This window comes from Sciurus carolinensis, chromosome 16 (assembly GCF_902686445.1).
Source record: "Sciurus carolinensis chromosome 16, mSciCar1.2, whole genome shotgun sequence".
Lineage (NCBI taxonomy): Eukaryota > Metazoa > Chordata > Mammalia > Rodentia > Sciuridae > Sciurus > Sciurus carolinensis.
Genome location: NC_062228.1, coordinates 58,729,975 through 58,740,899, shown reverse-complemented (window position 1 = coordinate 58,740,899; position 10,925 = coordinate 58,729,975). Strand labels below are relative to the sequence as shown.

Here is a 10,925-nt window from a genome sequence, read left to right as displayed (position 1 = left end):
CACAGTGGTTGAGCACTTGCCTAGCATGCATGAAATCCCCAGCGCCACACGGTAAGCGGCAGAAATAGGATTCAAACCCAAGCTTTGGTCCATGTTCTTAACTACTGCACTGTTTTGTGTCTAAGCAAAAGACCTTGGAAGAGCATGCAGCAGAATAATTCTGGCCTTAAGTTTTGAGTCTCTGGCTTGCTTTCTAGACTTGCCTTCAGAGTGAAAATGTGCTGGTGCAACTCCTGCGTTCCTCACAAGTTTCTTTCTGCAGAAGAATCATTTATTTACTCAGCAAACACGATCAAGCATTCTGTGCTGAACCTGTTCTGGGCTCTGGGTGTACTGTGGTGAACAAAAGTCCCTTCCATCTTAAAGCTTAATGGTCTATTCAGAGGAGTCAGCAATAAGTAAGGTGGAGTATGTCAGGTGGTGACAGGCACTATGAAGACAAATAAAGTGGGGGAAGAGAATAGAGTGTACTATTAGTAGTGTCAAAAATCTATCCAGAAAGGTGACATATGAAGAAAACCCCAGGGAACGTGAGGGCATGAGCATGAATCGGGCAGAAATTCTAGGAAGGTGTGAGAGCAAATGCAAATGTTCTGGGGCAGAAAGATTTTGTCATGATTTGGGGAAAAACACGGAAGCCAGTGTGGCTGGCTCAGAGTGAGCAAGGGAAGATTGGAGAGGTCAGAGAGGAAATGGGAGATGGACAATCACATAGGCCTCGTGGACTAAGTAAGAATGTTGAATTTTACTGTCTGAAATGGAAGCCACTGAAGGTTTTGAGCAGAGGAAGGACAAGGTCTAAGATTTTAAATGGATCCCTCTAATTGCTGTTTTCAAAATAGACTGTAAGGATGAGGGTAGAAGCAGGAATTCTAGTTCGGAGCTGACTGATGCATAAGGGAGAAATGGTGACTGAGAGAAGGCCAGTGACAGGATGTAAGAGTGGGGGACAGGCAGGGGTCCATGGTTGAAAAACCCAGTATATCTGCTGGCTCAGTTCCACACAGCATCAGCTTTCAGGTTAAAGTCTGCAAGAATATTCTGACCTGCAGCCCAAGAACCCAGTGCAGTTTTTGTTTTTGTTTTACAAGTTTGTACCAGGTTGAGAACATGAACTTGAGAGTTCCAGATTTGAGTTCTGTCCCTACCACTTTCTAGGTGCACAGCCTTTGAGCATGTTTGTAGGTCTCAAATACGAGAGGTTTATCTCTGGCTTATAAAGTTGGGGGAACATTAAACAAAATAATATTTCTGGATCTGCCACTTGAAGAGCTGTATAGCCTTGGGCAAATCACTGTCCCTCTCTGAACCTCTGCTTCCACATCATCTTAAAGGAGTAATTTTCCTGTGAAAGGTATTTGTGAAGATTGCAATCTGCATATGTTGAACTCATGAGATGGGAGCAGTTGATAAACAATTAAGCCTCTTTGTGCTTCAGTTTATTCTTTGTTCCAGTTATGGAATAAATTATCCCAAAATGCAGTGATGTAAAACAACCATTTGTCATGACCACGGGTTCTGTGACTCAGGGTTTCAGAGCGAGCAGGTGGGACTGGCTTGTCTGGCTCCATGACATCTGGGACCTCAGCACGAAGACTCCAAAGCTGGAATATCAGTTACCCAGAAGACTTGCTCCCTTGCATGTTTAGTGGCTGATGCTGGCTGATGTGTGGGAGCCTCAGTTCCTCTTCATCTGGGCCTCTCCATGAGGTCTCTGGACTACTATAGGCTGCCTCATAGTATGAAAACCCAGTTCCACAGAGGAGCATCCCGAGTGAGCCAGCCAAGTGCATGACCTGGCCTCGAAGGTGACTTGTCATTACATAATTATGTCCATCCTTATTGATAGGAGCAGTCACAGGCTCCACCCAGATCCAAAGGAAAGTGTTCATAACCCTCTTCTTCGTGGAAAGGGTTACCATTTCTGAAGAGCACACAGGACTAGAAATATTGCTACAGCTGTTTTTGGAAAATATAGATGCCACACTCCTATGAAAGGACTGGGGGCATGACTCATTGGTAGATATAACTGTCCTGTGCTTCATCCCCAGCTCAGGAAAGAATGGGTAATAATTCTGGGAGTCTACATCTTGGGCTGTGATGTGGAATAAATCAGATAACACACAGAAAGTTCTTTGCCTGGAGGGCCCCTTCCCAGATGTCCATGACCCACTCCATGGCTTGCCTCGGGTCTCTGTTCAGATGTCTTCCCCTGGTGAGGCCCTCCTTGACTACCCTGTGTAAATAGTGACCTGCCAACCCCCTTGGCACCCTTTTTCTCCTTAGGTACTTTATTGTCCTTCTTAGTGCTATCTCTTCCTAACCTATTCAACAATTATTTGTTGATTAGCTTGTCTTCCCCAACCAGAATGTGAACTTGCTGAAGTCAGGGACTGTTTTGTTTCCTTTCTGAAGGCTGACACAAACTAAGACCTCAGTAAGTCATTATTGCATGAATGAATGAATGAATGGACTTGGTGCATACTGGGTACGTGTCTAGTGCTTAGTAAACATTATCTTTCACTGATTGAACCGAGTCCAAGTCATTGTTTCCACCTTTGTTCACTTCCAGGCTACTGTCAAGATGGAGTTTCCAGGCCAGTGAATCCAAGAGCCAGACTGTGACCCTATAAAGGTACCATCCCCTCAACCATATGACCCTGAGGCCTGTTCACCAATACCCCACTCCTGCTGTCTCCCCTCTGTTGCAGCCAGCAGATCCTTCCTGGGAATGTCATTGTTCCTGTGGCAGGGCTCGCCTGGTTAGCCACTTGCTCCTTCCTGAAGGCCATCTTTATCCCAGGGCAGTGCCCTGGGGAAAATTCACTTAACATGAAGCCACTTAACACCACCATAGATTTCCAAACCACTTTTTGTTTACATAAGAAATCCAGTGGCATCTGTGTGTATTATTAATCAGGTTAGGCTAGTATTTGCCACAGTAACAAATAACCTCAAAATCTCAGTAGCTTTACACAAACACAAGTTTTTTCCTCACATACAAAGTTTGGACAACTCTCCAGATCCAGTTTTGATCTTGGGGCTCCAGCTCCAACACCTGACCTTCAGGCTTGTCACTGCCTAAAGGAAGAAGGGGAAAGAGACAGAGAGTCCTGTGGCTGAACAGAAATGCTCCCCAGTGTTTATGCCTTTGAGAAGACAGGTGTGATTTAGATGTTACTACCAGAGCAACCAATCACTAAGACAGCCACTCGGAATTACACACCTCCTTACTGTAAAGGGAAAGGGTACTTGACAGCAGTCTCTGCAGGTCAGGTGTCTTACACAACTCTTTTGTTTGAAATAACAGAAGGGTACTTTTATGCCAGAGCATGATTTCTACTCTTCTGTAGCCTGGAGAAAGAGAAACACTTTTTTATTCTCTGACTGAGATTTCTCTCACTAGCTCTTAGGATGGCCTGTGGTTTTCAAGAGCAAGATCTGGAATTCTGTATGTCAACACTAAAAGGAAACAGGCCCAAGAAGCTCTGAATCTACAGTATGGAAAGAAAGAAGGGAAGAATAGAAATGTTAACAAACGGAATATAATAAGATAGTAAGTGAGGTACTGAGTGTGATTCAGCGGTAGCAATCCCCAACATAAAAGCTTTCAGGCTGGGGTGTGCTTAGTGGCAGAGCACTTGCCTACCATGTGTGAGTCCCTGGGTTTGATGCCCAGCCCTGGGGAAAAAAAAGAAGAGGAGGAAGAGGAGAACAGCTTTTCAGTGACTAGGCCCTGTTCTGAGCACTTGATATCAGTATTCACTAGACCTCAACAACCTTTCTGCCAGACAGGTACTGGCACTAGACATTTTATAGCCAAGCAGACTGAAATAAAGAGAGCCTAAGTAACCTACCCAGCTTGGGCAGGTCTGGAATTCACATCCAGTGAGCCTGGTACCAAAGTCCTGATTTCAAGGACTCCCTGTTTGCAACAGAGACCAACATTGACAATGAGTAAAGGGAAAGCATTTGATTAGAACTTCGTATTGTAAGATATGTTAGTCAGCTGTAATGAAATACCTGAGGTTATTAGCTTACAAACAATAAGGTTTATTTAGCTCACAGTTTCAGAGCTTCTAGTCCTTGGCTAAATGGCCCATTGCTTTGGGCCTCTGGAGGGTGTGTCAGATGGCAATGACAGAGTGTGCCTGGCAGAGCAAAACACTTACATTATCAACCAGGAAGTAAAGAGAAAAAGGAAGAGGCTGAGATCCCACAGTCTCCTTTGAGGGCATGCTCCCAGTGACCTAAAGACCTCCCATAGGCCCACCTCCTAATGGTTTCTCTACTTCCCAGTAGCATCACGTTGGGGATCAAGCCTTGAATGTATGGACCTTTGGAGGGCACTTATCCTAACCACAGCACAAGATGAAGTGAAATCGTGATCACACATTTATTTTGACTTCTTTATTGATATTCCAACTTTTAATTGCTACCGTACACTAAATCTTAGAATACAAGAACAAATAAAATGCATCTCTCTCTTCTTCTCCCTCCCTCCCCCCACCCCTCCCCATCTTGCTCCCTCTCTCCTTCTCTCTTTCTCTATTTAAAAGATGTTTAATTATAGTCATCCTGTGGAGACATGGGTTCTGAATTTTGCTTCAAAAATAAAAGCTAAGTTCATACATATGAAGAAAAAGAAAAGATGTTCATTTGAAATGCCCTTTGCATACCTGTCATGGTGGTGCACAACTGTAATCCCAGCAAGTTGGGGGGCTGAAGCAAGAAGATCACATGTTTGAGGCCAGCCTCAGAAACTAAACAAGTTCCTAAGCAACTTAGTGAGACCCTGTTTCAAAATAAAAATTAAAAGGACTAAGTATGTAATTCAGTGGTAAAGTGCCCCTTGGTTCAGTCCCTAGTACCAAAAAGACAAAAAACGAAATGCCCACTGCACTGTCATTCTTGTTGATTTTCACTTATTAATTGCTCCAACCCTGCCATTTTCTCATTTGTCATAGGCCTGTGTATGGTTTTGTTTTTAATTTTCACGAAATACAGGAAATATTTCAGTGATACACCAAGTATAATAATGTGATGAATAACCATTGTCCCACTAAATTAGTCAGAATAGGATAGGGTGTGCTGTAGTAACAAATAAAACCTGAAATCTTGGTGACTTCATACATAATGGTCTTTATTAATCACGAGATCCTAGTGTGGACCCGGCAGCCCTCCTTTTTCATGTTGCTGTGTTACCTGGGATATGTGACCTCCAAGGCCATACTTACAGGTGCAGGGTAGATGGAGAAGATGCTTTAGCCAGGAGATGACTTCTATCCACATGTGTTTGGCCAGAAATAGTCATGTGTGCCCAACAGAGCTGTAAGGTTGGCTGGGAAATATTTAGGGAGTATCCACAGTCCCTCCTGGCCCCATCATGTGGTTTAAGGAATGAGCATCACACCAAGTTTGGCAGCATACACCTGTAATCCTAGCAACTTGGGAGGCTGGGGCAGGAGGATCATAAGTTTGAGGCCAACCTCAGCAATTTAGCAAGACTCTCAGCAATTTAGTATGACCCCGTTTTAAAATGAAAAGAGTTAGGGATTAGCTGAGTGGTAGAATGCCCCTGAGTTCAATCCCCAGTACCAAAAAAAAAATTGTTATTTTTTAAAATGAGCCTCACAAACCCAGTTGCAGATCCTGGGTGTGCCTTCTACACACACGCTCTGGTTGGAGCAGTTTTCCAGCACAACTCTGCTCTACCTCAGGGCATCCACAGCTCCTGTGAAGTCTGCCACTTGGTTGCATTTGGTCTGCTTTGTCCCTGGGTCATTAGGGAGGGACAGATAATTAAAACCTCAGCACAATGGGTAACAAATGATTTCAGAAGTGGCGTTTTTCGGGACTACGTTCAGAACGTCTCTTCCCATCACCATGGGGACTCTGACGACCACCTCTCAGCTGTGGATGGATTGGGTTTTTCTTTCGGCTCCCTGTCCCATCCCTTTCTGTTTTGCAGCATGATCTCTTTCTGTCCAAACTGTGGCCGAAATATTGAAGCAACTTTCAAATTCTGTCCCTACTGTGGAAAACCTTTGCCTACTGAGGAGCATGCAGGGTCCCAGACCTTGGCCAAGCCGCTCGGGTCATCCTTCCGAGGTAAGAACCAGGAATCTGCATGTTCCTGCAGTAGGGTAAGATGCATATGTGCGAGTGTGCATTTTCAAGAGGGACAGACACTTGTCAGCCTTTCTGACCCTGCCTGGACCCTGCAGAAGCTCAGGCCTCAGGCCTGGACAGCTCTTTCTATAGGCAGTCCCTCAGCAGCCCCTCAGGGTCTTGGCCTCCCCCAGCTTAAATCCCATCTGTCTTTTGACAGCTTGTACATTTCTGTCTCCAACCTGCACTCCTCTCCTGAAGTCCATAGCCTCAAGAGCAGAATGCCTGCTTGACATCTGTCAGGGTCCCATGTGTAACTCAGCCTGAGAATGCCCAGAACTGGGCTGGGGAGATAGCTCAGCTGGTAGAGTGCTTACCTCGTAAGCACAAGGCCCTGAGTTCGATCCCCAGTACCACAAAAAAAAAAAAAAAAAAAAAAAAAAAAAAGAATGCCCAGAACTGAGGTCCTGATGTCACTGCTACCCCCATCTACCCCTCCATAGAAGCAATAAACAGTAATTCCATTAATCCTGTTTCCAAGGCCAGAAACTTGGGTCCCCCCAGGAGCCTCCCCATATGCATCCCCCCTTCAGCCTGTTAGCACTCCCTTTCAAACGGCAGTCTCTGCCACTTGCTCATACCTGCTCTGCCCCCCTGCCCTCACCAGCTAGCGAACACCAGCGTTGTTCAGAAGCCTTCTCTGGGCTCTCTACTTCTTCCCTTGTCCCTGCTGTGGTCCTCTTCATGTGGCACCCGAGGGTCCCTATGAAGACAGCCAGATCCTGTCGCTCCTCCGCTCCCCACCTTCTGTGTGAGGCTCCATGTGATCAGGACCTGATCCCCCCTAAACCTCACATCCTACCCTCCTGCTGTTGCTTGGACAATGTCGTTTCCCTCGCCTCTTCTCCATTCCTCCCTTCCTCCAGGCCTGGGCCTCTGAACCCTCGCACTTGCTGTTCCCTCTGGGTGGGTGGTCCTTCCCTCCTCTGCCTGTGTGCCCCGTGTTGCCTTCAGGTCTTTACTCAGCTGCTGCCTTCTCAGAGGCACCATCCCTGATGCCCCTAATTAAGATCCCATATTTTTGTCCCCCTTCCTGCGTTAGATCTCCTTTTGGTCCTTGTATCAACCCTGTCAGATATAGGATTTTACATATTTGTGTTGCTTCTTGTCTGTAAGCTCCACAGGACAGGAACTTTCTGTGTTTTGTAACCTGTGTAGATTGTGATTTTTGTAACCTATTGTTTGCATTGCACATCACCCAGGATTGTGTCTGGCACAGAATTGGTTGCTCAGAAGTTGGGGACATTGAGTAATGTTTTACCTGAGACCTAGGAATGAAGAAGAATTAGCTAGGTGAACAGCAAGTGAGGGGAGGGCTTGGAATGGGGAGAGAGTGAGTGTGGGGAGCCGGGCAGAGTGGAGGGATGCAGGATAGCATAGGCTGGGGGCAGACGTGCATCCTGGCTTCTCGTGAGGGTGGGATGGCCAGGGTGGGAAGGGAGGATGTTGGGAAGTGGTCCGATTCTGTGTTGATTTGGGTAAGAAGTTTAGTCTTAATAGTCGGGGTAGTGGAGAGCTGTAGAGAATTTCTACAGAGCAGGTAATATGGTATGGTCTGCATTTTGAAAAGACTTCTCTGGCTGCTATGTGTGGAAATGGATTGAAGGTATGGAAACCAGCTGGGAGGCCATTCCAGTAGTCCAGGAACTAATTGTGCTGGCCGACTTAGTGATACCTGAAAGGAGAAGATTCTTCTGGCATATGCCTATAGTCTCAGCTACTCAGGAGGCTGAGGCAGGAGGATCACTTGAGCCCAGGAGTTTGAAACCAGTCTAGGTGACACAACGAAACCCCATTTCAATACTCTTTGTTTTTCTTTTCAGTGATAGGGATTGAATCCAGGGTCTTGTGGATGTTAGGCAAGTGCTCCACCTATGAGTTATTCCACAGCCCTGCAAGACCCTGTTTCAAAAGAAGAGGGAAAGGAAAGGTTCGATGGTCCTTCTCAAGGCCTGTGTAACTCGGTGTGCATTTGTCCGCCTCTAGGCTCAAGGAGAGAACCGAAATCCAGTTCTGAAATCTCTCCCAAGAAAGTGAAGTGGTCAAGCACTGTCACCTCTCCTCAGTCACCCCACCTCTCAGATGGTGACAATACTGAATCTGAAGAAACCTTGAATTCCTCTGAGAGACCCAAAGGTAAGGTTCGGGCCCATCTGATTTTAGCTGGGAAAGATGGGTTGTCTGACAGTATTTGGGACAAAGCTGCCTTAGCCCCAGCTGGAACAGCACCTGCCTTCGCCCAGCATCTTCCCAGCCTCCAGCGCCCCCCTCAGTCCATTGCCACCTGGCCCTAGAGGTGCCTCACCACACCCAGCGCTGTCCAGTCTCTCCCTGCTGTTGCCCAGTTGGCCTGGTTCCTGCCTTGGCTCTCACCATAACCCCAGGCGTAGAGCCCTCACCTGCTGCAGCTCTTGCATGTGTCCCAGCCTCTGTCCAGTACTCCCAATGCCTAGGCCACCCTCATTTGCATGTTTGTGTCACTCCAGGTCCACAGGCTGGAGTCCCTTTCAGCCTCATTTTCTGGCTGGGACCAAGCATGACTCCTCTGTGCTTGCCCAGCAGTGCCAGCACATGGGAAGCTTGAAGACTGTGGGCCTGTGTCCTCGGCACTGGCCCCCAGCAACCTCCTGGCTCCTTCCTACAGGTCCCAGAGGCCCCTTGCCCTTGTGTGTCTTGAAGGGTGGTGGGGAGGAGGAGGAGGGTAGGTTATCTTTCCCTAGGTCAGTGCCTCTCTCTAGCCGTACCACCCCACTCTTCTCAGTCCCTTCAAGGGCAGGAACTTGTCAAACCTTTCCTGGGCCCTCTTCATACTCAGGACAGGGCTCAACTTGAACCTCCTCTCCTCCAGGAAGCCTCCCTGGACTCCTTCAGCAGTCAGCCTCTTTGTTCTCTGGTCCTAACATCCCTTGATACTGCCCCTTCTCGGACTCAACTCAATGGCTGTCTCTTGGTTAGAGTTCCCCACCACACTGAGAGCTCCTGAGGGAAGGGTCCAGGTCTGACTCCTGTCTGAGCCCCCCGAGTCATCACAAAGGACCCAACCCATGGAAGTCCCAGGAAGCATTTGCCCAGTGAACCAGTAGGTCGGCAAACACTTTCATGGGTGTTGTTTCATCCCCATTGACTTTTTTTTCCTGGATGCTGTGTTGACTTTATTGAAACCATCCTCTTGCAGGGGCCTGGAGAAGATCCCCAACCTCCAAAAGTAGCCCACAGTCCACCAGGCGAAGCCCTCAGACACTGAAGCGAAGCCGGGTGACCACCTCACTTGAGGCTTTGCCTATGGGGACGAAGCTGACAGACAAGAATGGGCAGCACTGGAAGCTAGGGATCCTCCAGACCAGAAATGACCAGGGCATTCTCTATGAAGGTACTCTGCCCAATCAACCAGGGCCTGGGTCACAATGGGCCACTTCAACACCAGGGCAGACCCGGGAGGGGGTCCCTTTGGAGAATGGGAAAGGAACCATGACCCTGGCTTCAGACCTGCATCCAGGCAACTTTGTCTCAGACTCAGGACTGAAAGTTACCCACCTGCAGGGGCCAGGCAGATAGCGTGAGTGAATGCATTAGTCTGTGAGGAAGGGGGCAGAGAATGGCAAGGACTGCGGCCCCTTGAGAGCATCCGCCTCTGTGAAAAGTGTGCTACCCCACGACTCTTGACCACTGTCATTAGGAGTGCAGGCCCAGTGACCACATGATAAGGTCATTGTCACGCTCAGCCTGCAGAGACAGTCTGGGTGCCCTGTTGAGACCGAGAGGATAGGTTTATTGCTTACTTAGTTGGTGTCTTGGGGAAGAGCAGGTCAGGCCACCCATACAGCTCCCAAATGCCTTGGAGGCAGCTGGGGGTAGGGCTGGGGTGAGGCTTCCCACACAGACCAGTGCTTGGCATGGTCTGAATCTTCTGCCAGCTCCAAAGACACAGCACCAACCCTTTCTTATCAGCTTACCCAGATGTGGGCCAGAAGGGGCAGGGCTTAAAAACTGTCTGTGTCAAACCTCAAACTTAGAGTCATTCTATGACAGTGAAGAAAGTAAGTGTGGCAGCAGTGTTGGTGTTAATGATACCGAGTGCTTATACAATGCCAGGCCCTGTTTCAGCACTTTATATGCCCTTTTTTGTTGTTGTTGTTATTTTTTTAATTAAGATAAAATTCATGTAACATCAAGTACAAAATTTAGTGTCTTTTAGTACATTTATAGTGTCATGCAGCCACTACCACCTTCTAATTCCAGAACATTTCCCTTGCCCCAAAAGAAATCCAGTACCAGCTGGGCATGGTGTTGCCCACCTATAAGCCCAGCTACTCAGGAGGCTGAATCAGAAGGATTGAATGTTCCAGTTCAGTCTGGACAATTTATCAAGACCCTGTCTCAAATGAGAAAAAAAAAATTTAAAAGACTAGGATGTAGCCTAGCAATAGAGCACTTGCCCAGCATGTGTGAGGCACTGGGTTCAATCCCCAGTATCACAAAAAAGAAAAGAAGGGAGGGAGGGAAATCCAGTACCTTTTAGCAGTCACTCTGCTATGGTTTGAATGTCCCTGCCAAAATTGATATTGAAATTTAATCCCCTGGCTGGGCTGTTGCTCAGTGGCAGAGCGCTTGCTTAGCACATGTGAGGCACTGGGTTGGATCCTCAGCACCAAATAAAAATGAACAAGTCAAATAAAGGCATGCTCTCCTTCTACAACTACAAACAAAAAAGTTTTTAAATAAAAAATAAAGAAATTCAATTCTCATTGAGTGAT

The 10,925-nt window shown here is 47.3% G+C and overlaps 1 protein-coding gene across 2 annotated transcripts in view; it reads left to right on the top strand.

Annotated features, from left to right (window-relative positions):
* Vrk3 (VRK serine/threonine kinase 3) overlaps nt 1–10,925 on the top strand; it is a 34,425-nt gene that overhangs the window by 2,082 nt on the left and 21,418 nt on the right. Inside the window, exons 2-6 of one of the 2 annotated variants that reach the window (XM_047528002.1) lie at nt 2,573–2,635; nt 3,407–3,556; nt 5,972–6,111; nt 8,158–8,307; nt 9,347–9,541. In XM_047528002.1, coding sequence (XP_047383958.1) covers nt 5,973–6,111; nt 8,158–8,307; nt 9,347–9,541 — 484 coding nt within the window. In that variant the 5' untranslated portion in view covers nt 2,573–2,635; nt 3,407–3,556; nt 5,972. The remainder of the gene's footprint in view (nt 1–2,572; nt 2,636–3,406; nt 3,557–5,971; nt 6,112–8,157; nt 8,308–9,346; nt 9,542–10,925) is intronic. The other variant, XM_047528001.1, reaches the window with a different exon arrangement.